Source organism: Sus scrofa, chromosome 14 (assembly GCF_000003025.6).
Source record: "Sus scrofa isolate TJ Tabasco breed Duroc chromosome 14, Sscrofa11.1, whole genome shotgun sequence".
Classification (NCBI taxonomy): domain Eukaryota; kingdom Metazoa; phylum Chordata; class Mammalia; order Artiodactyla; family Suidae; genus Sus; species Sus scrofa.
Window position 1 is genome coordinate 40120446 of NC_010456.5, and position 27347 is coordinate 40147792.

General features: G+C 52.3%; 2 protein-coding genes across 7 annotated transcripts in view; one reads left to right on the forward strand and one right to left on the reverse strand.

Moving 5' to 3' along the window:
* Window positions 1–5096, forward strand: part of BICDL1 (BICD family like cargo adaptor 1) — a 121078-nt gene extending 115982 nt beyond the window's left edge. For 5 of the 6 annotated variants that reach the window (XR_307437.3, XM_005670702.3, XM_005670704.3 and 2 more), the window contains one exon: window positions 1747–5096. Coding sequence is in view for 5 of the 6 variants with exons in the window: in XM_005670702.3 (XP_005670759.1) it covers window positions 1747–1908 (162 nt within the window). In the remaining variant the exon portion in view is untranslated. Of the gene's footprint in view, window positions 1–1700 lie in introns of all 6 variants that reach the window. The other variant, XM_021074227.1, reaches the window with a different exon arrangement.
* On the reverse strand, window positions 3873–20816 carry RAB35 (RAB35, member RAS oncogene family). Its single transcript, NM_001243291.1, has 6 exons — window positions 20637–20816; window positions 15491–15541; window positions 11708–11831; window positions 7224–7348; window positions 7020–7144; window positions 3873–6084 (listed from the first exon to the last, which is right to left on the reverse strand). The coding sequence occupies exons 1-6, from the start codon at window positions 20686–20688 to the stop codon at window positions 5956–5958; spliced, it is 606 nt and encodes a 201-aa protein (NP_001230220.1). The 5' UTR covers window positions 20689–20816; the 3' UTR covers window positions 3873–5955.

The following is a 27347-nucleotide window of genomic DNA, read 5'->3' on the forward strand; positions in this document are numbered from 1 at the left end:
GCTGACTCATCTGACTCTGGTCTTTTGGTTCCACCTTCTCATAAATGGGTTGTTTTACAGAAGTACTGGCCAGCAGCATGGTATGATGAGCAACTTGTACATTCTATGTGAAGTTCTGAAGTGATCTGTTTCATGGGGTTATCTTGATGAATTTTAAAGTATAAAAAATTCAGTTTGCAATAGACCAGAAAAAACATTGGCAGCTTTGAAAGGCTTTCTTTCTGAAGGACCCTGTGACATCCCTCAGGTCACATTCAACAACATAGATTTTGTGGAGCATGTCCCAAGTGCAGGGGACTGCTGAGGATTGGACACTGGGACCTTAAGAGTAGGGACCGTGCCTCGACTCTGTGAGGAGAAGGAGAGGTGCACATGGCAAGGACATGAGCAAGGGGTCCACACTGCTACCATTTACAGGGTCAGGAAAGTCCCTTTGTTTCACACTTAAACCTACAAAGGCATTTGAGTGACGCCCACTGGTGAGAGTGTGGGTGAGCAGGTAGGAGGTGACGGACAAGCTGGTCAGGGAGAGGGGCCAGCCAGCCCCACTTCCTATGCTCACCAAGTGAGCGGCTGCTCTGGGCCACAGAGGTCATCTCTCCCAACCTCAGGGAGCGCCCCGCCTGAGCGCGGGCCTCACTGTCCTGTGCTTGGACACGAGCGGCTGACTCACTGCAGTGTGCAGCCTAAGGCTCAGTCTTCTCACCAGGACATCCCAGAACCCTCTGGTTTTAGGGATTAGACGCTTGTTATGTTTCCTGCCGATGTCTACTCGACAGGGCTGCTAAAGTTTCTAAACCAGTGGTTTTCATAATTTGTTGGTGGCCAGATGCCTTTGTCGAATGGAACCTTGCACAGACTCAGAATCTAGCAGCTAGAATGCAGAGAGTGGAGCCATGCTGTCCATTAGCCCCCCCGCAGCATAAAAGCTGATGTTCTGTAAGGCAGAGTCAGGCGAGGGGGACATTTTCTTTGCAACTTTAACAAATCGGAGGAGAAAGGTGCTACTCCAGTGAGGAAGCCAAGGAAAGGGGCCTAAGCTGGAGCAAGACAAGCCCTGAAGATGATGATATCCCTGGCCTCTGTCAAATTGGCACCTCACCAGTGAGGGCCGAGTGCATGGTTGGTGGTGGGTAAGGGCAGCACTAGGGTCTGTGGCCTTGCATGTGGAGCTGCCAGTGGTGCAAGGGGTAGGCAGAGCAGCTCAGGCTGGTAGTAATTTGAAGGAGAAAGGAGGCAGCAAAAGCCCTGAGAGGCCAGGCCATTGGGCTGGAGAGCTAGCAAGCTGAGGTCACCCTCAGGCCTGGAAAAGGGATGGGTATCAAGTGAGGCACCCACACAGCTCCCAGGGACACAGGAAGCAGGACAGAGGGCCTGTCACAGGCAAGGCTGAGAATGCTAGTGTGGGCTGGTGAGCTGGCTTAAGAGACAGGCGCAGGTATCAGCTGCAGCCATCATCCTCTGGGCCTGTAGGGATGTACCTGATCTGCAGGGTCAGCTGAGGGGATAACACCAGCCAGAAGCCAGGCCAAGCCCTGGAGGAAGCCGGAGGTGCAGCGTGGCTCCCATGTGTTCCTGCACTGTGTTCACACTTGCTGCTTTCTTGGTTGGGTCAGGGCAGTCATGGCCACAGCTGCTCACTCATCTCATCCTCCTCACCTCTGTGTTTCCCACATTTGCCACCTCCCTGCCCACCCCAGCGCCAGGTCAGAACCTGCTCAGCCCCCTCCACTCTGCCCCCTGCAGGATGACATGCACAGGGTCATTGACCGGCAGCTGATGGACACACACCTGAAGGAACAGAGCCGGCCTGCTGCTGCCCTCTCCAGGGCGCATGGCTCGGGGCGCACGGACGAGCCCAGCACCGCTGAGGGCAAACGGCTCTTCTCATTCTTCAGGAAAATTTAAGCTGGGAGGAGTCAGGCCAGCAAGGATGGGTGCACTGGAGGCGACTGAAAAGGGCATGTAGGCGAGGGCTCAGCCCACCGTGTTTACATGCCGGCCCCCCAGCCCCATGCCAGGCTCGGGGGGTGCACTGCCCACCCGCACTGGGGCCAAACCATCCAGGAAGGCCTGCTCGGCCTCTGAAGGCTGCCCCCAACAGAGGGACAGGCAGAAGCCTCGTCCCCACCGCCTGGCCACACCCAGCCTGGGCTTCCCCAGGATCTGCTGCTGTCAGCAGGCTCAGCCTGCCTCCAGAGCAGCCCCTTGGTTGGGCTCTGCTGCTCAGACCTGACAGATCACAGCGCACCCCCGCCTTCCCCTTGGTGGTTCCCGTGCCCCACCCCAAGCACCGCCACCCTTGTGTTTTGGAATACGGGGATTGGGGAACAGAAGAGATGGAGGCCCTTTCTGCATGCCTCAGGAGGCCCTTGCTACCCCCAGCTGGCCTGAGCCGTGGGGGCCGGGTCCTGCAGGGCACCAGGCCCAGGCCCAAACCCCATCCTTCTGCAGCCCCTGGCCCAGGAAGGAGGCGGCTCCTCACCCACGTGCATGCACCTCTGCCCCCAGGCCAGGAACCCCAGCCTCCGGCCTGCCGGCTGGGGCTGTCCTATGCTCAACCACAGTTGGGCCCTGCCAGGGTTTGGCTGAGGCCATCCTAAGCTCAAGAGGAAGAAGGTCCTGTCCCCTCCCCACCCCCTTGGACATAGGCCCTCTGCAGGCTCAGCCCTTCCCTTCCTTGGGCCAGGGCTGGGAGGGGGGTCTCCTCTTCCCACAGCACCCCACCACTACCACTCTGCTCATACATACAAGTTCTTGGCTTGGCCAAAGCAAGTCCAGGCTCCAGAACGGCCCCAGAGGGGTCTGCAGTCAGCCACTGCACCTTAAAAGGCAATGTTGGCATCACGGGGTGGACGCCTCCAGATACTGCCCACCAGGCCCCCAGAAGGACGAACCTGGCAACCTGCTGCTCCTGCTCCTTCCTCAGCGGCCACTTCACCTTCTCTGCTGAGCCCCCAACTCTAGACTCAGAGGCCCCCAGGCTGAGGCAGCCCACAAGCTGCTTTACAAAAGATCATCTCCCTCCCTCACGGGAAAAGCACAGCAGGGATGAGTGGAAAGAATGTACCTATAGATATGTACATACCACAGTGCTGTAATTTTGTATGTAGCAATCATGTAAATACATGTATGGATTTTATAATATACATATTATATATGAATCTATAAAGGCATATTTTTAGAAAAACAGCGCACCACTGCTTCTTTTGAAAATAGTCTAAGAATAAAATGAATTTCTACAGAGCTTTCCGCCTCAGTCACTGGGTACTTAGAGGGGGTGTTTGGTCAGAATGCAGCTTGCATTTTAGAACTGCTGGCTGGCCAGCCATGAAGAGGTGATGACAGTCCCCCCACCCTCCTGAGGGTCACCCCATATGTTGTACCAATCAATGGATTCAGCCAGGGAGGGGCACCTCCCCTGGATACCCCTGGATGTATTGTCAGTGAAGTTGTTTTGGGAGCTATGGCTGAAGGTACCTTTTCCATGTGCCCCCAGCCAGTGTTACAGTTGCCACTTGACAGGCCCTGCCAGTGCCCTTTCCCAAGCCCTGAACAGGTCCAGCAGCTTGGCAGAAACTTCAAGTCAGAAAGAAATCACTGTAGGCAATGCTTCCGCTGAATCCTCCCAGGCACATGGAGAATAAATACGGCGCTTCCCCTGGCATCTTACCACGTGTGCTCCCCACCAACGGGGAAGCTCAATCTGGACCCACCTGTCATGGAGAAAACCAACATGGCTTCTGAAAGCATTCCTGTGCCTCAACAGCCACCTGTGCAGGACTCAGACCAGAACAAAGAGCTGGACACAGTGGGTTGGAAGAAGCCAGGCCCACCTAGAGCACAGCTGGAGAGCAAATAGACCCTGGAAGAAAATTTGGCAGCTTGAACCTTTATTTTTAGTATTTTTTTTTAAAAAGCATAATTAGAAACTTTCAATACAGAAATAATCCTACCAAACCATTTAAAAGTTTTGTTGTTCGACAGGAATTTCACGTCAGATCCACCAGGATGTTGGTCCAGCCTTGAGTCATTCCCCCCCACCACCCCCACTTCATGCGTGTGACACTCAGTGGGACAGGCACACTGTTGTCACCAAATCAGCTCACCATCTGGGTCTGGATGTCTGGTTGCTAGAAGCTTCCAGGACCCCCTCCTCTTATTGCTTGAATTTGCAAGCACTGCCACACTGGTGTCACCTGAAATGCTCACAGTCTAGTTGCAGCTCACCCACGAGCCCCAAGCTCTCCACACCACCCACAGGACCTGTGGTCACCAGGACAGTCCTGAGGACGGAGACTCCCAGCCCCCCAGCCAGATGGGGCTGCCTGCTGTCGCTCCCACAGCACCGTCTTCCCAGGCCCAGAGCTCCTCCACCTCTTCCTGTGGCTCCAAAGTGAAGGCCTGTCACACAGAACCACGGCTTTTGGCAGTTTGGGGAGTGGAAAGACAGGTGAGAAGAAACCCCTAGTTTTTATTGATTAAAAACCCATCAACAATGACATGGAAAATCTACAGTGAGATCCGTGATGTGATTGTCCAATCAGGGCTCAGCCTGGAAATTGAATAAGAAAGGAAATCTAGTAAAACACATCATGGTGTTGGAATAAATTATTCCCAAGTTACGTGATCCTTTTAGGGGAAAGGTGAATGAAGTGTGGTCCTGAGGGGGTGAAGGTGACAGTCAAGATGACCCTGGTTTTTCCTCCAGGGCACCAGGGTGGGTCAAAGCTGGCTCCCAGCCCTGGCGGCCATTCCTTCCCACCAGCTAAGAAGTCCTCCTGCTGCCTTTCTACTAAAACAGTCCAGTCAGTGATCCAAGGCTGCCTGTGTCCACCTCAGAGACATCGTCCCCAGGGCCCAGCAGCCCCTGGCACTCACTCTCCACACTCAAAGGTGCCTGGTGCTGCACTGGAGACCAGGACTCAGTGGGAGGCCCCTCCTTAACGTCCAGGAAGGCAGAGCTGCTTGGCCAAGAGCCCAGGTCCACAACGACCGGCAGCCATTCACTTTTTCTAAAAACACTGGACCCAAAGTGGGGAGGCCACAACTTTCTGCTTGCTGTGCCAACCAAACCTCAGGAAGAAAAAAAAAAAGTATGAGGAACTTAATTCATTTGATTTGGCTTCATTTTTTTCTTTATCTGATAAAATAATGCTCCTTAGCCCCGCTGCAAGACCATCCCTGCACAAACACACCTCTGCCTTTCTGCTGGAACTGAAACAGGTTGGTATATAAGTTAGAAGCCGTGGCTCCCTGGGTTTGTAGCTCAGAGGCGTTTAAAAGGCAGGGCAAGAAGTCTGTGGGCCAGCAGGCAGGAGTGACTCCTGATGGGAACCCCCTGGCCCACCTCAAGGCCAGGTTTCCCCAGCTGCCAGAATGGTGATGGGGAGGGGAGGGGAGGGAGCTGGGATGGCACAGGACCCAGCCAGGGGTGAGCCCCTACATGCCAGGGACAGATGCCGACAGCCTGCAGAGAGAACGAGTCACACGGAGCCCACTCCACCAGCCCAAGTTGGCAAAAGGTGCATCAAGAATGCGATCCTGTCTCCTCAGGAAGCTGCTGGCGGTAAGATGGGGTGGGGAGGGGTGTCGCAGCAGGCTGGCATTAAGGAGGAGGCAAAAGCCAGAGCAGGACGAGGGTGATACACTGGTTAAAGCAATATACATTATGTACAAACTCCGGTTAATCAGTCCGCTCGGCTGGCAGCGTCCTCGCTGGGCCCAGGCACCTCGGCCGGGGGGCAGGGGCACCAGAAGGGAAGGGCAGGCTGTCCACCTTCTTGGCACTCGAAGGGGGAGGGGAGGAAGTGCCAATGGCGCCTCCCGGTACAAAACGTGGAGAGAATTCTTTAAATAACGGCACAAAACTGAGACTGTCCCCCAGGAGAGGAGCCCCGCGGCCTGGGGCCGGGGGAGTGGCCGCAGTGCAGTCTCTGCAGTGGGCTGGGGGCATTAGCAGCAGCGTTTCTTTCGTTTACTGTTCTTTGTGAGCTTCACCACATCGTTCTGTTGCTGCTGCTGTTGTTTTGCTAAGTTGTCTTTCTTTGCTCGGAGGACCAGCTCTGTGATGCAGTTGAACATCTGTGAGGATGAAGGAGGCAGGGCAGGCCTCAGACCAGCGTGGAGACCCCCCCCCACAGCCACCTCCCTGGGCCCAGCTTTCTAGTTCTAATCATCAATTTTTTGTATGTGTGCCCTCAAACCCTTTCTAGAAGGAGGTGGTGAGTTATAAAGGTCAACAAGGAACAATATCAAAGACCTCTGAGCTATGTTTTGGGGAGCTCAATCTCTCAGGGATTTTCCAGTCTTTTAAAGGGGAAAGAACTTTCCTTCAGCTAGAATCTTCAGGTAACACAGATAAAGGTGCCCCGCTCTGGAGACAGACTAAAAAGCACCCAGAGCCTGCCCACTCCGCGTGCCACCTAGAACCCTCCCTACCCTCCCTGGGCTGCCCCAAGACATCCTTGCGATGTCATCCCCCCATGCTCCTCCACTCCAGGAAAGGTATCAAGCATGTGACATAATTTGCTTCACTCGCTCCTCACAACCTGTCTACACAGGGAACAAGGAGAGGACACAGGGCCTCACCACAGGCCCCTAAGTGGACAGGCATGTGCTTCCCCAGGAGCCCACAGGGAAGCAGCCTGTCTCTGCAGGAGGCTGAGGCCCCAGGCAAAGCCAGAGAGCAGGAAGAGGTGACCACGGTGGGGCAGGGAGGGATGGGGCAGCAGGGACTGAGTGGACACCGTGCACAGCTGTGGTGTGGAGCAGGTCTAAGTTCAACTCAGCTTCTAACGATTTGGGTGACAGTCCCTAAGCTGGAATCTCCATTTCCCATCTGAATGTGAGACTGCTTTAACTCAGAAGGATTGAGATATGAGGTGACAGCTGTAGAGGGCTTAGCATACACAGCAGGCACTCAATAAATGGCAGTTACCATGATGCTTTCTGTCAGCCCCTCATATGCCCCAGGCAGGCCCCACTTGCACCCCTGGCCCCTCTGGCACAGGCCTCACCTCTTCCACATTGACATTCTCTTTAGCACTGGTCTCAAACAACTGGATTCCCATTTGCCCGGCGAATTTGTAGGCATCTTCTGTCTCCACCACCTTTCGTTCAGGGTCGTCATTCTTATTCCCCACTTCAAGGCAAAGCAGAGTCAGCCCGACCACGAGGGAACGCCCGCCACCCACCATCCACCCTGCTGGGTCTGGCCTCACCTAGTATCCGGCACACGTCATCACAGTTCTGGTTGATTTCGTGAAGCCACCGCTTGACGTTGACGAACGATTCAGCACTGGTGACGTCATAAACCACAATGACCCCGTGGGTCCCCCGATAATACCTGTAGGGCCAGGGTCTGTGTCACATCTTCAGCCTAAATACGAGAAGCCCCTTCGTAGGACCTGCCTGCCTGCATCTGGACAGCGGCTGGGAAACAGTAAGTGGGCACAAGCCTCCCCACTCCGGGTCTACTCCCCCTCTGGCCTCTGCTGGACATCCTGGGGCCCAGCTTGCAGGAAGGACACTTGGCAGGACTGCTGCTGGCACTGTCCCCAGACACAGTAGGCCCTATGGTGGCGGTGGTCAACCAGGTTGTTCAGGGGCTTCCAACAGCATGAAGCTTCTTTGAAGTTCTTGTTTTATTTTTAAAATTCAGGCAATGTTTGCATTTGACATAGTATCACTACCACCTTTTTAACATTCAAAAATTGTTTCTGTACTCAAATCTGTCTTAGTAAAATGCCATTCCAAGAAGGCACACCACTCATGAAGCCTTCCAAGGTCTGTGTTCACTCCCCTGGGGCAGGTGGACACCTCCCTTCCTGCCACACTGGGGGCAAGGAGGGCAGGGACACTGCCTGGGCATCCGGGCACATCCAAAGGGCAGACCCTGGGCCTGAGGTCAGCTGAAAGGTCTGCAAGGCAGGAGGATGTGAACATTCCTCTCCAGACACCACCAACCCCCTCACTCATATGCTTCAGGAGGATGGACAGAGGACATTGACTGCGAGGAAGAGGAGGACCGGGCCTCACACTTCCTGAGAGAGCCTTTACTGACCTGGCAGCCAGGGCCACCCCCTGCCCTGACCCTACGCCATCACCTAGCGCTGCAGACTGTCACTCACCAGGGGCTTCTGAGAAGGGGGGAAGAACCACTGCCTGCAAGAGGTCACTCATGGGGGGACAGGCTGCTTCCTCCTGGCCCACCCCCAAGCATCTCCGCCCTCCTGGGGCTTCTCAGGGCCTGGGCGCTCGGCCTCTCCTGGGGAGCGATTCTGAGATAGCACAGGCTGCGTGAGGATGGAGCCGGCCAGGCTGGCACATGCAGCTCCCTTCTCACCTGCCTTCCCATCAGTACTCTGGCGACTGCACAGTCTACGCCCAGTCACAGGACAAGGGTCAGCCAAGCTCCATCTCCAAAAGGTTGTGGGACCCTGGGAAGTGACTGCATGTACCTCGTGATGCCTCAACTGTAAAATGAGGGTACCAGTACTAACTTTGGGGTGACCATGAGGACTAAGGAGATAATAATATACATTTTCACAAGGGCCAGCTCTTTATTATCACTGTTGATTTAAGTTCCTTCAGTGACAATCTGGGCTCCTGACACAGAAGAAAACCCAGGGACAGCATAGCGAGGCAGCTTCCCTGAGCTGGCCACCAAGGCAGCGAGCAAGAGCCCAACCTGCCTCCCAACCCCAGCTCTCCACCCTCAGACACCTGCTGGCCCCAGGGGCTCTGTTCTGCCCGCAGCTCTGCCTTCCCAGGACAGTGCCCTGCCTTGGGGACCCTAAGCAATCAAGCCAGCCAAGCCCTGGGCCCTGCCCTCCAGAGTGCCAGGTCATCACCTGGTTCCACCTGGTGGACACCCACCTGAGCAGGTGAGGAGAGCATGCTGGCAACCAGGGGACAAAGAAGACTGTCCCCTGCCAGCAAAAGATATGCAACCAGTGGAATGCCTTTCCAGGTTCTCCTTTGCTGAAGACAATCGAAGATGCCAAGAAATGCCTTCAGCCACAGTCCCCACTGCTCCCCAGGAACCTCGCCTTCTCTGGATTTCATCTGGGAGAGAGAACTAGTCAGGGCTCAGAGCCCAGGCGAGAAGGGCACCATGGGCTGCCCACTCCTCTGCCGTCTCAGTCATCACGTCCACGCCCCACAGCCTCGCTCTATGCCAGAACTTCAGACCCCCTGAACTGTATGACAGACATGAGGGGTACCATGTCACCAGTGAGGACATGGGGTCAGTGGAGCAACCTGCTGGCAGTCACAGCTAGGGTCTGAGCCCAGGGCCAGGTACAGAAGGAGCTTCTCTGCCTCTCCCTCCCCCTCACTACCTGACCCCACCCTTCTCTCTCTTTCTCTTTCTCTCTCTCTCTCTCTCTCTCTCTCTCTCTCTCTCTCTCTCTCTCTCTCACACACACACACACACACACACACACACACACACACACCCCGCCCCCGCAACCTGCGGCCCAGCCACACTGCTCAGGGTCGGTACACCCAGCTACCACAAGGCAAGAAACAGTAATCGGGGGACAACAGGGTCTTCTCGTCAGACTACCAGGATACAGTTTTAGTTTCTTTTTCAATGCCCTGAATCAGAACAGGCCACACTATTGCACCTGGATTGCCCCATCCTTGAAGGAGAACAAGCTCCTGAACTCTTCACAGACTCCTTCCCCTGGCAGGCAGGACACCAGCGAGCAGAGCCACCTCCTCAAGCACCCTGGGTTGCCCTTGGGCGCAGGAGGAACTGTCCGGAGGATGAAGGCGGCAGTTCAGCCTGTTCCCACCCACCCAGAAAGGAGCTGACCTCAGGACTGTGCTCCTCTGATGAACGGCTCAGGCTCCTGGGCCCCACTGCACTGCCCAAAGCATTTCTTGTGGCCACAGGCCCAGTATTCTCAGCTGCCCTGTACCCACAGGAGGCACTAGAGCATCTGCCTCAGCCCCAGCTCTGGGGAGGGGGCGGGACAGCAGAGAGCAGGGTGGTGACCGGTTAAAGACAGAGCTTTGGCTTAGACGGACCTCAGTTCAACTCCTGACTAACCAGCCAAGCTAGGTCACTTCACCTTCTCTGGGCCTTCAGTTTTCTTGTCTATAAATTGGAGATAATCACGGGACTCTTTCCCAGGATTAAATGAGCAGGTGAAGTCCTTAGCAACAACCCCGGCTGGGAGTAAGGACATCCAGGGTCCCTGCCCAGACTTCCCGACCCTGACAAGAAGTCCTGGGAGGCTTATGCCGCCCAAAGGCATGACGTCCACCCTACCCCAAGGAGCCTCGACCCCAGCACCCTCCTTAGTTGAGGCCTCAGGAGCAGCTGCTGAGACGCAAGGGGACTAGTAATGGCAGAGCTGCACCGGGCAACCCCCAGGACAGGGGGTCTCAGTGAGTCACAGACCATGGCACATGTGCTCATCACAGGGCCAGCCCAGTGACAGGCATCTCCTACTCCAGGGCTGCTCAGGCTCTGGCCCCTTGAACCCCCTTACCAGGGCCACCCCCCACCCCCCACCTATCACCACTCCCCACCCAGCCAGCACCCCTGGAGTCCCCGCACACTCCCAGCCACCACGAGGACTCTTCACCCCTCACACTTTCCACCCCCAGAGATCCCCAGATGGGCAGCCAGCCTGGTGTCTGGCCATTTCCACACAGCAGGGAGTAGAGGGGTCTCTGGCAGGCACTTCCTCACACCCTCCTAAGAGATCCACTCACACAAGCTGCTGGCAGTGGTAAAGGAGAGACTAACGGAAGAAGCAACTACTCCAGGCCAGGCACCGGCTCCTATTCTGCATACTCCCAGGTGCAGAGCCAGGCACGGCCCCTCGCAGGGAGCAGGACCCCTAGTGGAAGCTCCCTCATCTGTAAAATGGGATGATGCAAGCACCATCCGTGTGAAGCCCAAGCAATGGGAGTCGACATTAAATCAAAATCCAAAGACAAGCCCTCTGGGAAACCGAAGCACAGAGAGTTTAGGCACCTTGCCCAAGGTTACCAGCAGAGCAGAAATGTAAAATCCAAACTATATGCCTTCAAAGCCCTGCTTTTTCCTGGAAGCTGTTCCATTAACAGCCTGAGAACCAGCAGCCCCTCCACAGAACCCCTGCTGTCTGGAGCTCTAACTGGGTTTTCCTCCTGTTTACAGCTAAGAACCACAAAGGTTCTGCAGCAGCAAAGGAGGGCAACCCTCAGGGTGGGCCAGCTTCCCAGTAAACAGCTTTGGAAGGCAGCCCAGTGGCCTCCTACCTCCCAGTGCTGCTTCCAGGCCCCTCAACAGAGAGAAGTCAGGATGGAGCACGGCCAACCCCAGCTGTCACAGCTGACACCTAACAAGAGTAACTGTCATTGCCTAAGTGACTACCTGTTGAAGCCAACATCACCGTTACTCCATCTTACAGACAACGGAACCCAAGGCCAGAGGGTTGGCTGACTGACGCGCGCTGTCCTGCCAGCTCCACAGCGAGGTGTTCAGTCACTGCCCACTGAGGGCAGGGCCACACCAAGGGCCCTCCTCCTCCTCTCGCTTCTTCAGGAGAAGGAAGGGCTCCACTCGACACCACCCGCTGCTGCCAGCAAGGGGCTCGCCTCCCCACAGCCTTGGGGACCTGCCCCAAGGACATTTCTACCTCGACTCAGCATTAGGGGCTCAACTGTGTCTAAATGTCAGCGGTGAGGTGCTGGCCTGACTCACGTGGAGGTGATGGTGCGGAAGCGCTCCTGCCCAGCCGTGTCCCAGATCTGCAGCTTCACTTTCTCCCCGTTGATCTCTACGGTCCGAATCTTGAAATCCACGCCAATCGTGGTGATGTAACTGCCTGCACACACAAGCATGTTAGCAAGGCCACGGCTGCCCTGGTCAGACCCGCCCCACGCACTCCTTGTGCCTGGAGGACACAGCCCTGAACAAAAAAGACAAGGTTCCTGCCCCAAGGAGCCCTCAGTGGAGGTGAGGACAAAAGACAGGATACAATGAAACAAAGCGATAAAGACAATGTCTAGAGCAATGAGTGCCATGAGGGAAATAAAACAGGATGTGACAGGGGGAGGAGACACGCTCCTTTACTAGAGTGGCCAGGGCATGGACCTGTTGGCTGCGGCCAACAGGGGAGATGATGATGCTCTCGGAGTTTCTCTTTTCTAGTCTATTCCAAACATTTTAAGTGACCCACAAAAGTAACTTCCTAAAATACAAGTCATGACCTGGACAGAAAAGAGAGCAGCAAAAATAGCAATGGGGTGTGTGTGTGGGTGGGTGGGTGTGTGGGGGTGTGTGGGTGGGTGTGGGTGTGTGTGTGTGTAGGGGTGTCATGTGAGGTCAAGCACCAAAGGGAAGTAGGTGGGGAGTAGAGGGCAAAGCCAGATCTTGGGGTTTTCGTACGATTTTCGAGAGCTTGTACTATCTCTTATGTGTGACAAGGAGGCATTGAAGGGTTTTAATCTGAGCCTGAGCTGCACTGTAAATAGCTCTCTTGGGACATCTGCATGAAAGATGGGAGTTGAAGAGAATTTCTAGCGACAAAACAGTCCTGTCCAGGCTTACAGAGGCCCAAATACTAAGAAAGAGCACATGTTCTCACCCCATGTGGAGCTTACAGTGACCCAGTGCCACCAAGACACACTCACATCTGACTATATGAAGTGTGGAAAGTAGATGGGGGAGGGTCAAAGTTCAAAGTAGGGTGGGGATCAAGGAAGGCTCGGGGTAGAAGTCACATTTGGGCTGGCCTGAAAGAACAGGTATGATTTCAAAAGTTGTGATTAGGTGGGGAAAGATCCCACCCAGAGGCAAAAAGCTGAGGCAGAAGCAAAGACAGAGAAAACATTCAGAGAACAAGACGGCATCTGGCTCTCCACAGGGACTGGATGACACCAAGGAGATGGGCCCGGGACCTAGTGCTGATGGCTGAATGAGTGAGCTGGTGAAAACACGAAATAACCAACAAAAGGCATGAGAAAGGAAGTTGGAAAGGTGAGCTGAAGATCATCAAGACCAGTGGCTTTCAACAGGGGATGGCCGAGTGCCCCCAGAGGACCCTGGGCAATGTGTGGAGATATTTTTGGATGTCACAACTAGGCTGGGGGGAAAGCTGCTGGCATCTGGTGGGTGGAGCCCAGGGATGCTGCTCAACATCCTTCAATGCACAGAACAGCGCCCCCCCAGCAAAGAATTACAAGGCCGAGGGTGTCAATGATGCTAAAGCAGAAACCTTGCTAGAGGCTCTGCTCATATGAGAGAGGACTGCTGAGGTTTTAAACAAAGGAGACCCTGCCAGAGACCTGTATTAACAAGGTGAATTCAACAGTCTGGTATGGGATGGGCAGGAGCTGCTGTAATACTTCAGGCTAGAACCAGCCATGGTCTAAACTAAGATACGGGTAGAAATGGAAAGCAGGGGAGAGGGTGCAAAAGAAAACCCTCCAGGAGCTGAGAGCTGACAGGAGGGGGAGTCAGAGGGACATAATGAGGAAGACAAATGTTTCTCAGCACAGTGAAAAGTGCCCATTAGTCACCATTCTTGAACCACTGACAAATCACTGGTGTTTACTGAGAGGTTATTTAGTCCCAGGCAATCCTCACAATAACTCTGAGTAGGATTGTGGGGGTGATAATCAATCCCACTTTACGGATGAGGGGAGACTCAGTCATACTCATGGTCACAGAGAAGACAACTCTTTCCAACATCACACCACCAGGGGTGTTGCAGGGCCACTGTCAAGAGAAACCCACCTCTCCCCCAGGAGAGAGGCGTCTGCCAGGTAATCGGTCACTTCCTGACTGAAGCGCACCCTTCAACCACATCGCAGGGAATCCAACAGGCAGTCACACCCAGTCTTCGATCACAAAGGCCAGGCCAACCTGAAGTACTGATGTACTCAACCAACACAAACGTGTCCAACTTCACCAGTCAGCAGGGAAACACAAGATTAAATGAGACAGCACTTTATACCCATCAGCTGAGCAAAAATGAAGACCCTTAAGACCCAGCAGCCATCAGTGTTGACAAGGCACTCTTCTGTCCCTTTCAGTGGGAGTGTCCTTTCACATCTTCTGTGAAAGGTGACTTGGCAGTACCTGTGAAAGTTTTTTTTTTTTTTTTTTTTTCATTTTAGGGGTGCACCTGAGACACATGGAAGTTCATAGGCTAGGATTCAAATCAGAGCTACAGCTGCTGGCCCACGCCACAACCACAGCAACACAGGACCCAATCCATGTCTGCAACCTACACCACAGTTCATGGCAATCCTGGATCCTCAACCCACTGAACGAGGCCAGGGATCAAACCCAAATCCTCAAGGATACTAGTTGGAATTGTTACCACTGAGCCACGACGGGAACTCTGTGAAAGCTTTAAACATACATACCCCTAACCTAGCATTTCCACTTCTTATACTGTAAACAAGAGTAAACACAGAGTGTGTTCCAAGAAATGCAGCATCATTTAAAATAAAGGCAACCAGAAAGTACACACGGATCGAGAACAACACTGCTAATGGACCTCATGCATCCCTGCACAGCCCAGGAAGTTGCACAGCCATTCAAAAGAACCACAGGGACATAGAAGGATGATCCCTGATGTGCTAAGGGGGAGGCAAGGGGCCGACCTGCCACACGTGGAGTTTGACTAAGAGACAAGGCTACCAGGACACCCAAGAGGGTGAGGAAGGGACAGCTTTCCTTTTTCACCTGAGTTTTCTTGTTTGAAATTTTATATAGGTATGTCCTAACCTGTAGTTTTTTCCATCTTTTTAAAATGTTGAGAGAGACACAAAAAAAGACCCTGAGTAGTAAAAGGATGGGCCTGCAAAAGGATTTTTTTTTAATGGCCGTACCCACAGCATATGGGAGTTCCTGGGCCAGGAAGTGAATCTGTGCCACAGCTGTGACCTACGGCACAGCTGCAGCAACATCAGATCCTTAACCCACTGCACTGAGCTGGGGATCAAACCCATATCTCCGCAGTGACCTAAGCCGCTGCAGTCAGATTATTAACCCACTGTACCACAGCGGGAACTCCCAAAAGGATTTTTTGAACTAGATAAAGACAGACCATAGGTGCCAAGGGGAAGGAGTAGGGGAGAGAAGGACTGGGAGTCTGGCATTAGCAAAGGCAAACTAGTATATATCGAATGGATAACAAGGTCCAACTGTATAGCACAGGGAACTATATTTAATATCCTATGGTAATCATAATGGAAATGAGTATGAAAAAAGAGTGTATATAGATATATAACTGAGTCACTTTGCTGCACAGCAGAAATTAAAACATTATAAATCAATCATATACTTCAATAAAATTTTTTTAAAAGAGAGGGAGCAACCACAGAGACCTAACCTATGCCCTGTCCTCCTCCTTCCCAGTCTGCCAATCAGAATGAGGATGTTTCTGATCCAGTCAGAAGCCAGCGCCTTCTGGCACCAGAGGAAAGGATTTCAAATTCAAAACACCCAGCAGCCCCCCAGGGGCACACTCACCTGAGAAAGTGTTGTCTGCAAATCGTAAGAGTAAACTGCTCTTGCCCACACCTGCAGGGGAGAAAGCAGGAGATGAGAGGAGCCTGGGTCCCCACTCCAACCCTGATCCCTCTTCAGGGAGACGGCCAAGGCCTAACTCTTCAGAAGAGCAGTTAGCACTCATCTCCCTCCCCAACCAGCCACCAAGACATCTCTCCCCTCAATCTCTGACCTTTTTCACCATCTCAGTGTAAGACAGGTTGCCCCCAAGTCCCCCAGGAAGAGAAGAGAAATGGACCCATGCTGAGGGCCAGCAACCCTGAAGAAGGGACCCGACAATGGAATTAAGCAGGAGAAGGCCAAGTGATACTGGTCCCAAGGAGTGTCAGGAATGTGGTCCCTAGAAAACACACACACATGTGTGGAGCTTCAGTTTGTGAGCAGTGAGAGACCAGGGGCTGCACAGCTGGGAAGAACCCAGGAGACCATAGGCGCTATTCTGCAGGCAAGGAAAGTAAGGCCCAAATAGAATGAGCTGACTGTTGGCCAGCTTTCCTGGGCTGATGCCATTGGCGGCTGCATGGGTGGGGAGGGGGTGTTCACCCAGGACCCCTCAGCCAGACAGCTCACTGTGCTCAGACCACTTCACTCACCACGGCATCTCCTGTTCTGAGAACAGGCAGAATCCTCATAAAGCTGGCTTCCCTTCAGCACAGCAGCTTTAGCCTCCCGGGCACCTGTCCTATGCCCTGCGTCCTCCTGTCCCTACTACCCCCAAGGCCAGTTGGGTCAACTGAGCACAGAGGGAAAGCACTAGCACACACAGCACTGTGTATGGCCGCGCTTTGATGCTCCTGCAACTCCAACTGCACCTCTTAGATGGGGCACCTGAGGCTCCAAGAAGCTGCACTGGTCTAGGGGCCTTGGTGGGGCCGTGCAGCTGGATCTGAATTCAGGGCTATCCACCCCAGAGCGCCAAGGCTCTTGCCAATACATGCTGCTAGGGGGGCCTTCTTTTGTCTCCTTCAAAAAGTGGAATAAAAAGACCCCAAAGTGGCTTTTATGTCACCCTCCTGTCTGATTTTGAGCAGCAGTGCTATCAAAGCTAGACGCGAGGAGACCCTAACCCAGGGTCTCGGACCCACCACTACCCCCCAAGATTCAAGCGAATTTTGAGTATCCATGCATGGGATGGGGAGGAACCCTCAAGTTAACCTGCTCCTCAGAAGGCGCTGCTCCAGGCGCCCAGAGATGCCCCACGGAATTTGTCTTATGGAGGGAACCTAGTTTGAAGACAGGCTGGGTGCAGCTCTGAGCTGACAGGTGCTGCAGCCCCATCCCTGCCTTGCAGCCCCTGCTGCTCGGGCCACTTCCTCGTTGCGGCCTCTGCGAGACTTCCTGCCGCCCAAGAAGAGCCGCGGTCCTGCGCTGGTCCCTGGTGGCGCTCTGCCCAACACCCTGACACCCCATTGCCCCGCCAGCTCCTTGCTTCCTCCCAGAGCCTCTTGGGTCTGCTTACTCAGCAAAAATTTTGTGTCTGGCCCACTAAGCTGTGAGTTCCTCTAGGAAGGAGATCCTGCTTCACCCACCCTAAGAAAGCCGGGCCCAGCACTTAGTAGGCACCAGCAAAACACTGTTTGGTGAACTCATGACTAAGCCAATGCCAACTGCAGATGGCCATGCTGCCTAACACTACTGCTGCAGGGGCAACAGGAGCCCAAGCTGTGGTGTTCAAACTTGGAGGGGAAGTTGGGGGCGGCAGCAGAATCCTTTTTTTTAAAGGTAAACTGTATCTAACTCCCGAATGTCTGGCGAGGGGAGGAGGGCACTCTCTGCATGAAGCAGAGAAGCAACAGTGCCCAGATAGCTCGGCCTCTCTGAGGTCCCTCCATTCACCCCAAGCTCCTCTGCAGAGCTGCTCAAAACCACTACAGTCCTGTCAAGTGCTGCTTCAGGCCTGACACCCGCCTCCAGCCTCACTCTTCCCTCTGAAAGGAAGGGAAACCCAGCCCGAGACACACCATCTCCTAAATATCCCTAAAGAGGCGTCCCTGGGACCATCCACCCCACAGCACCCGCCTAAGCAAGTGATAGGTACCGCCAGTGCCTTCACCACAGCCAAAATCAGCAGCTGCTCAAGGGTCATTTCCAGCATGAAACCCAACCAGTCCAGCCCCATCATCCTCTTCCCTGCAGGGAGCACAGGTCCCAGCCCCCAATGCCGCTTGGGAGTCAGGAGACATAGATTTATTTTGCAATAAAACCTTACCCACCACTCTCAGTCACCACCACTCCCCCTACACCAAGCTCCCTGCTCTCCCCTGCTTTCTGCCTCTTAGCCTACACAGATGCTCTGGTCCTCAAAAAGCCTCCACAGAAGTCCCCGCTCTCGGCTGTGTTCCTCCCTTGCGCTCTAGTTCCCTCACTCCTCTTTGCTTCAGTTATACGACTGTTGAAGACCCTTAGACTTTTGAGTAAAGTGTTTTCCATTTTAATCCTGGCTCAGCAACTAATTCACTGTATGACCTCAGACAAGTCACTCCCCTCTCTGAGCCTCAGTTCACTCATCTGTAAAGTTAAAGGCTTTAACTAGATCTCTGACGGCCACTGCAGCCTCCAGGTTCTAAAAACGAGGATGGCTGGCCCCATGGATCAGATGAAATGCTGTTACAAATCAAAGCCAACACCAGGAAAGTATAAGATAAAGTATGTAATCTTAGGCACAAAGAAGAGCTGCAAAAGCTGAGAGAGTGTATTCCAGAAGCATGTACAATGTGGCAGAGTGGGAAGAAGAGCTCTAGACTTATAAATAAAGAAACTAACATCCATTGAAGGCCTACTGTTTGCCAGGCCTGACACCAGCTGCTCACAAAGCATTGATGTACATTAACTCCTGGCTTTGCCTCTGACGAGCCGTGTGACTTGGGGCAAGTCATTCAGCTCCTCTGAGCCTTAGTTTCCTTATTTGACAAACCACACAGGCAACAGGTGAGAACCAGATGAGAGAGTGTCTGTGGAATCATTTGAAAATACTTAAGAAATCACCACATAAAAGGCCAGGTTCAGGGCAGGGCGTGATGTTAGTCTCCTTGCTCAGTTGCCAAAGCACTGTTTGAACTTCCATGGCTACCACCTCCCAGCTTCAAAAGCACTGGGCTTTGAGTATCAGCTGTCAAGAGAAATTAAACTGCAAAGGATCCATCTCCTCTACACATACAGTCCTATATGCTCAGGCTTAACCAGGAACCAGATCACATAAATCTTGACCCAGTGAGTTTTCTTCCACACATGACTTCTGAGTGAAAAATCAATACACCATGCAAAACGTACAGCGAGATAGGTGGCCAAAACCATCTCCTGGGTTTCTTGGGGGAGAAAAGCCAAAAAGTTGCATCTTCTTGCTGAGCTATCCATTTCTGAATATCAACACACAGGCCTCAGATGTCTTGTAGAAGGATAAGGACCTGACTATGGTGGGCTGACTAACTCCAAAAGGACAGAAATCACCCTGTGCCAGCCCCTGAGAACCAAGGTGAGGGCTGAAATCAAATCCTGAAAGGCATAAGCCTCAGGACCCCATGAAACACCATAGGCCTTCTCCAAAAGCAAGGCTACAGCTTCTCTAGTTTTCTTTCATTCAAACCACTCCACCTTCCTAACTCCTCTGTCAGCCACAGCTACTCTTCATCTCCCTAGTTAGCCCCTAACTTTTCTCCCTTCCACCAGCAATCACAGAAACCCCAGATACCCTTCACCTTATCCAAACCATCAGCCCCGTCCCAATCCAGCTCCACAACAAGACCAAAACCCACCCACTTTCCTGGCCCAGCTGTCACAACACCGCCACATCAGTTACTGACAACACCTTTGATTTCCCCTCTTTCCTTAATAATCCATGAGCTCCACCACCAACCTGGCCTCTGCCTCCAGTCACATGACCTCGATGCCCACATTCAACTCAAGTCTGGTCTATAAACTTGGCACTTTCCCAAGCCTCCTTCCCCATCATAAAGTCCCAGGGCCTCAGCTACGCTCCCAGAAACCTCCTGGGGCCTGCTTCCCTGACCTCTTGGTCACCCCTTTAATAAACCTGCTTACCTGCCGCACTCCAAACACCTCTAAAAACCCTCCACCCTTTCTCAGAAACCAGACTAGCTTTTCCGAGGGTACTTGATATTCATTCATTCATTCATTCGACAAATATATATTAGGCACCTACTGGGTGCCAGGCACTGCACTAGCCACTGGAGAGTGAGCACTGCCCCAAGCTCTCTAGGAGTGTATAAACGGTCAAAGCACTTTTGTAATGTTGGCAGACCCACCTCCAATATCTGTCTAGCATCTAGTGTACAATACGTAACAGCAAACATATACTAAGAACTCACTATGTGTCAGACACTTTTCCCAACATAGTGTGTGCAATATCTCACTGAATACTCAATCAGCTCAGTGAGGCAGATCGTACTACTATTTCATTTTTACAGATGAGGAAACGGAAGCATACAGAGATAATAATTCAGCAGGAATGTGCCAGTCCTTGAGTGAAGTGCTTTACCTGTCTTACTTCATTTAAACCTCACAGGAATCTCATGAGGAAGGTTCTGGGAATATCCCCATTTTACAGAGGATGAAACTGAAGCTTCCAAAGGCTACTGATAACCACATCGATTGCTAACATCTACCTAGAGCTAGCTCACTCCACCAGGTCGAGTGTTAAGCACTTTTCCAGCTTTATCTCATCCAATACTCACACCACCCTACGAGGCAAGTCCCCAATTCTCAGATGAGGAAACTGAGGCTCGGAAAGGCGAAACAATTCGCCCAAGGTCAGAATGAGGAAGCTAGTAGTCCCGAGACTCGAACCTGGGTCCCTCCAACTCCAGACACCGCGCGACTTGACCAAGGTCACACGTGAGGCAGGGGCCGGCGCGACCAGTGGACCGGGAGCCCAGCCCCGAGCCCCGCGCACCCGGCCCCTCGGCTCCGTATCCCCGCGCCCCAGCCTCACCTCGGAGCCGCCCCGAGCCCCTCCGCGCGCCCCTGCAGCCGCCGGCTGCCCCACCCGCCCCGCGCGGGCCGGCACCTCCCCGCCAGTCTGCCCGCCCCGAGGCCCCTGCGGGCCGCGCCCGGCAGGGCCCACGCCGCCTCCGGCCGCCGCGGCCCTTACCGCTGTCGCCGATGATGAGCAGCTTGAAGAGGTGGTCGTAGTCCCGGGCCATGGCGGGCGGGGGAGGCGCGCGCGGGCGGGCGGGGTCGGTGCTGGCCTCGCGATCCGCAGCTCCCTCCGGGCTGCTCCGGCAGCGGCGGATCCACTTCCCGAACAAACAGCCGGAACTGACAGAAACACCTCCCTCCGCTCCCCCTCCTCCTCCTCCTCCTCTTCAGCAGCCGCCGCCGCTGCCACCGCCTCCCTCCTTCCCGCCCCGCCCCGCCACTGCGCAGGCGCAGCGCCTGTCCCCGCCTCTGCGCAGCCGCGGCCGCAGCCAGCCGCGCCCTCTCCGCGCTCACGCACTGCGCGTGCGCCCAGGCAGAGTCCCGCGGGCGAGGGCTGGCCTTTCCTGCGTCTTTTCGCCGATCACAGCAGCCGCCGCCGCCCGCAGCCCGCAGCCCGCGGCCTGGAGGGTTCGGAGAGCAGAGCTGCGGTGGAACCCTAATTGGAAGAAGCCTAGAATGAGGAAGAAGTCCGGCCGTGGCCCGGAAAAGACCCGCTCCTTCATCTTCAAGACCCGCAAGCGCTGCGGAGAGGAAAAGACTGGCAGTGACCGCTGGGGCGGGGCTTACGCCGAGCTCCCGGTTTCTCGGGGCTGGGGACTCGGACACTCCGCCCCCTTCTGCGTGGACGCCGCCTCCGGGGTGCTAGCTCCGGCCCCCTACCGTCTCCCGAGCCTATGGACAGGACGCCGAGGCGGCTGGAGGCTGCGGTGTGTACAGGACCGGAGTCGCCCGCTGGGGAGTAACGTGTTAGGTGTATGGCTTTGACGTCAGTGCTGGGGAGAAGTCCCATCCTAGCCCAGAGACCTATTGGAGCTTGAGTTGCCTTGTTGATAAAACGGGGTGGGTGATACCAGATTCAGGGTCCTGTCCAACATGACGTTGAGCCTGGGAGGTGACGAACCCCGCAGATCGACAGCAGCAGCTCCTGCAGCTTCAATTTCACACCATCTACAGATACACCACTTTTCCAAATCACGTGGTAGGAAGACCTGGGTTGCAGAAGTTAAGCGGTATTCGGTTTATCATCAGACCCAGTTTTTTTCCGGTTGTAGAGTAAGTTCCCACCTGCACTAAAAGTAGAATGCGCCTCTTGCCATCCTCATTTACAGAACTGAAGAGAAAAAAATTTGTTACAAGTTCTGTATGTCCCTCTCACTTTCTAGTGAAGTACCTTTTATATATTTCTACTTGCTTTCTCAAACTTCCTTTTACCTTGACTTTATACAAAGTAATTCTCTTGGTTTTTAAATATATACAGAAGGTTACCAAAAAGTACAAATTACTGCTTTTCCCTCAGACCCATTCCTCACATGTAAACAAACCCTGTTAATAAATTTATTAAAAGTTAAATGTTTTAAGTTTAACAAATATTTGTTGAATGAATAAATGTCCTTCAATTAATTTCCTTTGCCTGTGCATACACTTAAATTGCTTTTTCTCTTTAACAACATACTTGGGCCTTCTGTCATCACAGCTGCATGGGTATGACACTCCATCATATATATATGGTGATACTGGAGTTCCCATTGTGTCAGTGGTAACAAATCCAACTAGTATCCATGAGGAAGAGGGTTCGATCCCTGGCCTCGCTCAGTGGGTTAATGATCCGGTGTTGCGGTGAGCTGTGGTGTAGGACTCAGCTTGGATCTGATGTTGCTGTGGCTGTGGTTTTGCCAGGCAGCCAAAGCTCCGATTTGATCCCTAGCCTGGGAACCTCCATATGCTGCTGCGGATGCAGCCCTCAAATAAAAAGACAAAAAAAAAAAATGTGTGTGTGTGTGTGTGTGTGTGTGTGTGTGGTGGTACTATTGAACTACTCCTGCTGTTGATAGGCGTTCATGTTATAATTTCTTGTTGTCATAAACAATGTTACAGAGAAGATCCTTGAACAATATATGGAGTGTCTGACTCAAGCTTTGAGTTGTTTTTCCAGGAACTGAGATGGCAGAAGAACAGGGACTTGGGATCTGAAGGTACCAGCTGGGAGGGCAGCTCATATAACCACTGACAAAAATGGTCCTTCTTTGCTGGGAAAGGTTAGTGGGATCCCCTGTTGATCCAACAGTTTTAAGAAATAAAGGGAAGAAAGAAGCCTCAGAGTGTTCCCCCAGGCAAGCACGCTCCATCCTGACCATACAGTGAGGCAGGAAGTCACTCTAGATCATCTCCTCAACCTGCTCTGGAGTCAGAGAGACTTTGCTTCAAATGCTAGCTTTGAAATCCTGGCTCCTTCCCTTAAAAGCTTGGAGATTTTGGAATAGTCACATCATAATGTCTCAGAGCCCCCAGTTTCCTCAGAGGAGTTGTGAGAATTAGAGATATGTCTGCAAATTACCTGGCATAGGCATCTGATAAATTGTAACCAATGCTATTAAGCCAAGGTCATCTTGCACTGACTCATTCATGCTTTCTGCCATTTCCTGCTGCAGACTCCAGCACACATGCCCAGGGCAGCCGCATGATATCATGCCTACAGGATACTTTTGAGAAGAAGAACAGAACTGGCCATTTTACTTTTGTTTGTTTTTTTAGGGCCACACCTGTGGCATATGGAGGTTCCCAGGCTAGGGGTCTAATCGGAGCTATAGCTGCTGCCTACTACACAGCCACAACAAAGCCAGATCCAAGCCCAGTTTGCGACCTACACCACAGCTCATGGCAATGCCAGATCCTTAACCCACTGAGCGAAGCCAGGGATTGAACCCACAACCTCATGGTTCCTAGTTGGATTCGTTTCCGCTGTGCCATGATGGGAACTCCAGAACTGGCCATTTTGAAAACAAGACTCCTGACCTGCCTTCGTGTGCTGCCTGGAAAGCAATAGGCATTAATTCCACCATTTATTCAGGAGCCATTTAATGAGTGCTCACTTTTTATTATGTGCCACAGACTGTAGGATAGAGCCTTTCCCATCAAGGAGCTTTCAGTCTCATCAGAGACAAGACACACTCATGAGGAGTAAAAAATATAAGACGATATAAGAGATTAAATAGCTGTCAAATAAGCAGCCTAGTTTTCAGAGGAGAGCTATCACTTTTAGCCAAAATGACGGGGGAAGGAGTTCATGATGGAGTTGGAATTTAGAGTGCCTTGAATGGCGGGTGTATTTGGACAGCCGCTGTCACAGCCTGTGAAAATCATCCATTTAGCTTTGAGGGAGAATTCCCTGCAGGCTAGGATGTGTGCCTGACTCCCAAAAATGAAACTCTGAACACATTTTCCAATAGAAACATTGCTTTACATTATCTAAGCTATAATACAATGACTGGAGCTGTTGTAGCAGGTAGGTAGATATATATAAAGTCCACATAGAGAGACAGACATAAACTTTTGTGACTTGAGGTAAGTAGCAGTGTGTACCACTGATGGGAAACTTTGCTCAACTGTTAAGAATAGCTCGTTGGGGAGTTCCCGTTGTGGCGCAGTGGTTAACGAATCCGACTAGGAACCATGAGGTTGCGGGTTCGGTCCCTGCCCTTGCTCAGTGGGTTAACGATCCGGCGTTGCCGTGAGCTGTGGTGTAGGTTGCAGACGCGGCTCGGATCCCGAGTTGCTGTGGCTCTGGCGCAGGCCAGTGGCTACAGCTCCGATTCAACCCCTAGCCTGGGAACCTCCATATGCCGCGGGAGTGGCCCAAGAAATAGCAACAACAACAACAACAAAAAGACAAAAAAAAAAAAGAATAGCTAGTTTACAGATGAGTTTCGCAAGATCACCTGTTTATACATTAGAAGCTATAGTCGGGGAGTTCCTGCAGTAGAGCAGTGGATTAAGAATCCAGTGTTTTCTCTATGGCAGCTTGGGTCATTGCTGAAGCACAAGTTCGAGCCCTGGCCTGGGAACTTCCCATATGCCTTGGATGTGGCCAAAAATAAAATAAGTGGGTCCCAGATATCACATGGGATGAACTAGAGAGAGAGAGGGAGGGAAGAAGTAAGGAAGGAAGAAACTATAATGGGGAGGCATTGAAAGTTCCTGAGCAGAGAAGCAATATCAAAATATTTGGGGAAAATTATCTGGTACAAGCTTGCAGGATGGATTTCAACTGCAGAGCTTTAAAGATTACTGCCAAGGCCCAGATGTGAGGTGGCAGCAGGAAGGGACAGATGCAAAAGACAGTATGCAAACAACATCTACCAAATTAGCATTCTTTAAAAAAAAAAAAACACATTAATTTACCTGATGACTGTATTTGCTTGCTAATTCAATAAGTATGTTTTTGCCTACTAGGTGCCAAGCACTGGGGATATCACATTGACAAAACAAAGCCCCACCCTCAGGGAGCCTACCGTACAGTTGGGAAAGTGAGTCACTTGTTACTTACACAAGCATTTGAGGGCTTACTGTGTGCCAGGCACTGATGGAGGAGCCAGAGATTAAGCAGTAAATAAAACTAAAATCCCTCCTTCTGGGAGTTCCCCTTGTGGTGCAGCAGAAACAAATCTGACTAGTATCCATGAAGATGTGGGTTCAAACCCTGGTCTCACTCAGTGGGTCAAGGATCCGGCCTTGCAGTGAGCTGTAGTGTAGTAGGTCGCAGGTGCAGCTTGGATCTGGTGTGGCTGTGGCTGTGGTGTAGGCCGGCAGTTGAGCTCCAATTTGACCCCTAGCCTGGGAACTTCCATATGCCAAGGTTGTAGCCCTAAAAAGCAAAAAAAAATTAAAATTAAAAAAAAAAATCCCGGGAGTTTCCCTCGTGGCGCAGTGGTTAACGAATCCGACTAGGCACCATGAGGTTGCGGGTTCGGTCCCTGCCCTTGCTCAGTGGGTTAATGATCTGGCGTTGCCGTGAGCTGTGGTGTAGGTTGCAGACGCGGCTAGGATCCCGCGTTGCTGTGGCTCTGGCGTAGGCTGGTGGCTACAGCTCCGATTCGACCCCTAGCCTGGGAACCTCCATATGCCGCGGGAGCGGCCCAAAGAAATAGCAAAAAAAAAAAAAAAAAAAAAAAAAAAAAAAAAATCCCTGCTTCTGTGGAGCTTATATTCTGATAGAGAATGCAAATAAATACATGTTAAAAGGAAAAACCAAGGAGAGAATGTGGGACAGGGGTGTACAGTGGTTTGCCGAACAGACAGTGACGCCCTGGAGGTAGCAGGTATATACTGTTCATTCAGTAAGTTTGGTTGTAAGTGAAGAGAAATGGAGTAGTTGGTGAGAACAGTGGGGTGAATGAAGTATCCTTCAGGACTGCATAGGTAGATGTTTATCAGCCAGTGAATAGTAAGGATGGAAAGAAGATGGGTTAAGAGCACTTTAAAAATCTTTAGGAGTTCCCGTTGTGGCGCAGTGGAAATGAATCCAACTAGGATCCACAAGGTTGCAGGTTTGATCCCTGGCCTCTCTCAGTGGGTTAAGGTTCCAGCATGGCCATGAGCTGCGCAAGTGGGGCCCTAAAAAGTAAAAAAAAAAAAAAAAATCTTTAGCAAAGAGGAAAGTTGGGAAGTGTGGTGTCACTAATGCAGAGGCTAAGAGGGTAAAGGAGAAGGGCCCTCAGGCCTGAGGCCTGGGATTCAGAGCCAGCAGTGCCTCAGGGCAGCAGCCGGAGAGGCAAAGGCTAGTGCAGTGGAGGCCTGGAGGGACCTGTGACATTCACGTTTCAGACTGGTCAGCAGTAGATTCTAAAACTGGTGAAATTAGGTGTCGAGGGAGGAAGCACATGCTGCAGTCATGTAAGAAGGGGAAGTGGGAGAGGGCAGGTTCACTGAATGTTGGACTTCACATGAGGAGTGGGAATGAGGCACCAACACACATGCTGGTCCAAGAGGGAAGGAATAAAGCAGACCATCTGGTTCTCCCTGAGATGGGACTGGGAACTGGCCCTTTATCTCTTATCTGCACAGCTGCAGTCATACCAAGAGACTTGGTGATGACCTTGCCTGACCTGTGGTAGCCCCCCAAAGTCAAGTGAGCATGAAGTTCCTTGATTGCAGGCACCATCCTGATACCCACTGGAACCTAGCACACGGTAAGTGCTTGGCAGAGACCCGAGCTGATACATTGACAATGCCAGATCCTTAACCCATTATGCCACAAGGGAGCTCCTCCCTATGACCCTTTCAAAGGATCTGTTAAAACGTTTTCATAATACTGAGATGTATTTGCCTTTTCCATTCATTCACCTACAAGTGTATAGTGGAGTTTTCCAGAGCCTGCATGACGTGTGATATTGCAACAGAGTTGGCAGAAACAGATATGAGAATGCAGACACTGAAGAGACATAAAAATGCAAAGCAATGCCACTCTCCTCACTAAAATGGCTTTGTTTTGTTATGGTTATCTATGCTAACATGTAGTGAATTTATTATTTTAAAATGAATTAATGAAGCTTTTAAAGTTGACCAGTTTTCCCGTCTGAGAAGGTAAATATCAACAGGCAAGTTATGTATCATTTTTCACAGTGTAAAGGAGTCTTGGGGCCAAAATGTTTGAGCAATGCTGGGTTAGGTACTGCTGCACCCCAGCTTCCCACCTCCCTTTTTATGGGAATCTAAATGGTGAGAAGGCTCAAACCTCACTTATGACCAGGCTGCCACCCCAACCCCAGTGCATTCAGAACAGCATCAGACAGTGACTGGTGTTCCCAGGCGCACACACTCAGGAGTCTCACTCAGAAATCCCACTGAGCTAATAATCCTTGGACCAGTTTTTCCAGTTTCCTGAGCT